Source organism: Haliotis asinina, chromosome 16 (genome assembly GCF_037392515.1).
Source record: "Haliotis asinina isolate JCU_RB_2024 chromosome 16, JCU_Hal_asi_v2, whole genome shotgun sequence".
Taxonomy (NCBI): Eukaryota; Metazoa; Mollusca; class Gastropoda; order Lepetellida; family Haliotidae; genus Haliotis; species Haliotis asinina.
Genome location: NC_090295.1, coordinates 33,909,331 through 33,915,330, shown reverse-complemented (window position 1 = coordinate 33,915,330; position 6,000 = coordinate 33,909,331). Strand labels below are relative to the sequence as shown.

The following is a 6,000-nucleotide window of genomic DNA, read 5'->3' as shown; positions in this document are numbered from 1 at the left end:
GATATATTTTTAATCTTAATGTTTCCTAAAAATAACTTGACTTCCACAGATGAAATGGTTTAATGCCAAGGCTATGAAGTCTTGATCGGCGTTTCTTTCAGCGAGTCCACTATGTATCTGTCCTTTGAAATCATCTTTAAAACACTTACATGGCAATCATTTCGTTTTCCAAAATGTGAACATCAACAAAGAATTCAAATGCTTCCTCTCCCGTTGCTCCTAGACAGTAGGAAGGGATCGTTGTACATCGGGAAAGTGTTTCAATTTTACAATTCTAACTAAAGAAACGCCATTGAAAATAAAATCCCCGTTTACATTCATTCAGTTTTGAAACGAAGTCATGGGGAACTTGAATTATATGTTTAGCTGAGCCACGATGAGAACTGAGGTGGATTAATGATGCGATATTGTGTTCTATTTATGGATTAACGAAGACTACAATGTAACATGTACAAGTACTTTCTTTTTCAAGGGCGTATAACTCTGTAAGCCTTACTTGTGCTCACGGAAAAATGATCTCACTGTGAAGTATGGCCTTAGTTAACAGTTTCGCCGTATTTGAGTTTACCTTGACTTTGGGCATTAAGGCTGTGTCGCTATTAATTTTGGAAGACCCACTGTGGCGCTGGTCTTAGACATTTAAGACATGGGTTATGCTCCAGGGGCCCGTTTCACAAACCTCTCGTAGCCTAAGATCTCGTAAGTTTTCTCGTAGCCAATGTACCTCCTATACTGTAACACAGGAGCTGCGGATGCTACGAGAAAAGTTACGAGATCTTAGGCTTACGAGAGTTTTGTGAAACGGGGCCCTGTGCGGGAATGCGTGTATGTGTGCCCCATGTTGGTAGTGAAATTCTAACTGTATCAAATGCTGAAATAGCCACTGATTCATGTATTAACCCCGAACTGACAACGTAGTGTTGATAAAACTTTTATCTGTTATTTTGTATTTGCTGCATGCTTACCTTAGTTTCGTCAATACAAACTGAATGACTTATGGGTCGATTTATAATGATGCCGTGGTCATAGATCATGTAATACTATTGAAGCTGCTGTTGCGACTACTTCATCTGCTGCCACGGCAACGACGACTACTACTACTACTACTACTACTGTTGCTGCTGTTGTTACTACTACCACTGCCACTACTACTACCACGACTACTACCGTCTACATAGATCATTTATACTGATGCTGCTGTTTCTGCTTCTGCAGATGCTGCTACGAGAACAGATGTGACTACTACTACTAACTTCTGCTGTTACTGTTATTGCTATTACTACCACTACCACTACCATCGTTACTACCACTACCGCCGTTACGAGTGACCCAGTCATCTAAAGTGGGTGAGAATTCCGGCCGACTCCGATGACATTTCCAGATTATTCACCACTATGACCGTGCTCGTGACTTGCACTATTTTGATAAACGCCTTAGACCTACATCGCTTTGGGCTTTTCTGCCACATACCTGACACCCTTGTCAAGACTGGAATACTGTTCAAAGTGGCGTTAAAATACTAGTACCACGACTATAATTACGACTTTGATTACGGCTACAACTAATTTCAAGGTGCCCAAGGTGTCCTTTGGAGTTCTACAGCGAGGATACTGCTTACAGTGAGATAGAATAAAAATCACTACTATGCCATCGAGAGGGAATTTCTGCGTCCAGTACGACTGTAGGATGATGCCATTTCGTTGGTCTCTTGATACGATTTTGGGAACAACTTTGGTTAAGGAACCATTTCTTACTTGACCAATGTCTTCCAACTAAGAACACCCGTCACAGGCTAGTACCGAGGGAGCAGGACTGTTAGTCGAGTGTATCAAGTGCTCGACATGAGAAAAGCAGTGAAAAGATTTCCTCATGGGACTCGTGTGGAAAGCTATTCTTGTGATATTGAAGCGTCACTTGTGGTACCGTAATGGAAAGTTACATCCTGTTCACATCCTGATTTTAGTGGAGAAGGAATCTTGTGGTGCTAACTGTTTCTAAATAGTATTCAGGCCTGATGTCGACCAAACTTAAATCAGCAGAGCTTCATCGGGACGCATGTGTGTTCTGCAGTTAGAGCGTTCGGTTGAAAGTCCTCTAAATTTAATACGAACTGCACAAGGTACCAGTTTATCAGACAACACTGTGTAAGAGGTTACCATTCAAACCTTGTAGAACAGTTTTTTTTTGTTTCTAATCCTATTAAAGGTATTTTCAGTTGCCATGTTCTGGTGATAATGTGTGCCAAACGTCTCTGTGATAGCTAATAAGACATAACGCAAAGTTGGCGGCGGAGAGTCTATTCATGGAATTTGAGATTGATGATCTGAGAGCTTCGTGAGGTTCGGTCAGCTCATGGCACATGCAATGTCACCGTAGGCAAATGTGGGAACATTTGTTTGTTCATCCAGTGGGTACCCGGTAGAGTGAAGAGGTAATACACCTCATATATATAACGCAGATAGTGTAGGGATACTCCACAGGAAACTGAGAATAAACTCGAATGCATGATTATTCATTAAACTGGTTGATACAAAATAATGACGCACATCTTGGGTAAAACGTACTGCTATTAATAGTGTTACTATGATAATAAGGGTTAAGTCAGTGAATCAGATTATATGTAACACATTTTATTTGAAGCAATACAGATATGATAACAAAATATGTTTACCATGAGAACTATCAATACTCTTAACAACATAAATTGTACGTGATGAACAATCCAAATGCCTCTATTGTCCTTCGCAGTGAAATATCTTTCTAAGCTCAACTCTAAAAGCATTGTTCATAAAAGCATATATGATTGGGTTTACCACATTGTATATGAAATACATGTAGAAAAACACTACGTCCATCGTGATAAGGTGATGTACCATCAGCCATGCTGGGGAAAATGCAATGATGAAGACCAGTGTGACGACGAACAACATCATAGCGGTTTTAATGTTGGCCATTCTCATACGTTCCAGACGCGCTCTGGACGAGTTCGCCTGGTTGCTGTTCTGGGCACTGTTCTCTGGAACCAAACTCTCATCAGGGCGCGTCTTAAGACTTTCTCCATTTGTCGTAGAGTGGTTCAGTTCTAAGGCGACTGTCACTTCAGACTGTTCATTGTCCACATTGGCAGCATCCCACATTAGACAGCATTTCTGAGTCTTAATCCTCAACCGCTTCTGTCTCTGAGAAATGACAGATTTGTAAATGAGGCTGTACAATATGAACACTACCACACAACACACTAAGAAAAAGCTCGAGTACAGCCTCTGGTACACCATAAAAAATATAGGGTCAATGGTAGTGTTTCTTGTAACACATTGTCCGGTATAGACTTCAAGCGGTTTCATTTCATGTTGTTCTGGGAAATCAGTAAAGTTACGATCTCTGTGTTCAAGGCCACTCCTGATAGAAAAATTTCCCTTGGACGAATCTGTTGGTTGCAAGAGGCCGTATTCAGGTCCCGTAACGTTGCCACCGGAACGAGCTGTAAACTCCACACTCAAGGGACTTGAGGTGCTGTTGACGTGTTGTCCGACATCCTGGAGTTTGAACACACTGTAGTGGACACAAGCTATGGCTCCTAACGCCAGTGCGAAAGCAGACAAACAGCCGACAATTATTCGGGCACGTTTGATGGTCATGAGATGAAGGAAGGGGTGGCAGATACAGAGATAGCGGTCAACAGCAATGGCAACCATGATAAATGCCGAAAATGGGATTGTTGTCGTGATGAGGAAATGGTAGAACTTACAAGCAGCGTCATACTTCACATAAAATTCAAGATATTCTACGGCAATCGTGTATGGTATTGTAACCAGGCAGGTGATGAAGTCTACTCCAGCTAATGCCAAGATGAAGATCGTGGATGTCAGTTTGTTTTTCAGATTATAGAAGACGTAGAATGCAAGGGCATTACCAATGGTTCCGGTAACGGCGAACACAGAAAGTATCCCAACAACCGCATACGCTTTAGACCTGTCATGGGACTGTGTGTGGTTAACTGCTTCGGACAGGATGTCCATGCCAATAGACACGTTGTGTGCCATCGCGGACACGTTGTGTGCCATAGAGGACGCCATCTGCAACAAACAAAGCATGCGTTAGACTAGGTTATCACAATATGTAGAGGTACATAGTATGCATGCGACGGTCACGCTCGCACTCTTGGTTGACATACATAATCGTATCCTAGTTTCTTAGAACGATGTTCATGCTGTTGATCACTCGATTGTCCGGTCTAGAAACGAAGATTTACCGACTGCAATTGTATAGCTGTAATGTCGATGAGTGCCGCTTAAAACAACAAACCGACAAATTCAACAGCGAAGGAGCGAATTAAGTTGACACTGTTTTTGCTGGATTTGGGAACAAACTCCTTGGTGACATAAGAACAACACTGTCTTCGCTGTTCTGGTGGGGTGACGAGGGTGTCCCAGTGGTTTAAATGTCACGCCGAAGACACGTGATCGATTCCCATTATGAGTGAAACCAATATCTGCGAAACCAATTTTTCATGTCCCAGCATGTGCGAGCAAGTGTGCAAGTTTAGTTTTACGCAGTTTCCCGGCAATAACTCTTTGTACCCATGTCGGGAATAAAACTCTGGTCTTTGGTGTGAGGGCCTTTATCCAGTTGGCTACATGTGAAACAGACTATATTTCTTTTAAAGATATGTGATCCAGTGTTATACAAAGGTGCATTAGTCCAGAAACTGCCATAAACGTTGATACCATGTCAAAAGAGATTGGTATTAATTCACTCTTTTACAATATCACATCATAGCAGTGTTACGTGAGAGGAAATCCCACAGCGATGCAAGTTTTAGAAAATAATGAACGCTTTGAAGAACCCCTCGGGTTTGCTGCACAAAACGTAATCAGGAAATTTGACCCCACACCCACAGGTTTCTTTCATGGCAAAGGGACGCAGCTGGGTGTCGATCTCCCTTCGGGGTACCATCAAGTACTGTGTCTTCAAAGAAAATCCTCTGGAACGCCAGAAATCCACATCAGAATATCGTGTGACTACCAATGTTCACTGACAAAATATGAACTCAATCCATTTCAGTGATAAACTGCTTCAGTCGAAAATCAAACATGAAACGTTAAATCGTCTGTGATGCCTTCTTAAGGACACCACAATCAAATTAAAGCCAGTTTATTGCTGGCAGTCAAACTGAATGTAGAGTGCACGACAGGCTTTCGATCAATATCACTTATCCACCAATACACTGAAATCTGGTTGTGTGTAGACATAGCTCATTTTGACGTTAATGAAAAATCATTGCAAGTTGGATTTATTGAGGAAAGTGCGAATAAAGTCGATTACTGTCACAAGACTTTGGCTGCTTGCATATCGTTTAACACAGTACTTAGCAATATTCCAGCAACCCGGCGGCTGTCAGGAAATAGTCCAGGGGTTGATATCATGAGCATCTGTGTAATGCAACTGGAATAGGATGTCGTGCTAACCAAACCAGCGAGCCTACGTTTGTATGCGTGTATGTGTGTTGGTAACGCGACATTCAGCTAGATGGCGGCGGTCTGTAATACTAGTAATCTAGCCTTGACCAGACATTCCGTTGATCAACATTAAGAGCGTCGCTCTTCTCATCTGGGACATATGTCAAACAAGTCTGAGATCCTAAGTACCCGATCCCGTTAGTCGCCTCTTACGGCAGTCATGGGTTGCTGAAGACCAGGTCATACACAGATATTCAAACACATAAAACTCCTCTGAAAGGGACATATGGCATACTCGTGATGGGCATTGATCAGATGTGTCACTGGAGAGGTGGCCTTGGGAGTACTATTACGTGCAATAACAACATACGCCTTTCATGAAATCTACGTGAACATCCGCGTAATGCAACGGATGCTACGTGGATACGCACGACTGATTTCAACAGAGATTGCTTCTGAAAGTATATGGAGAGGGATTCGATGGTTTGATACATGAAGTGTTTTGAAGATAAATGCCGCTTGACCATGATCCATGATTCTG

The 6,000-nt window shown here is 42.2% G+C and overlaps 1 protein-coding gene across 5 annotated transcripts in view; it reads right to left on the bottom strand.

Annotated features, from left to right (window-relative positions):
- Positions 1-2,612: 2,612 nt before the first annotated feature.
- Positions 2,613-6,000, bottom strand: part of LOC137268196 (neuropeptide Y receptor type 5-like) — a 128,273-nt gene continuing 124,885 nt past the window's right edge. For all 5 annotated transcript variants that reach the window (XM_067802729.1, XM_067802730.1, XM_067802733.1 and 2 more), the window contains one exon: positions 2,613-4,076. In XM_067802729.1, the coding sequence (XP_067658830.1) occupies positions 2,733-4,076 (1,344 nt within the window). In that variant the 3' untranslated portion in view covers positions 2,613-2,732. The remainder of the gene's footprint in view (positions 4,077-6,000) is intronic.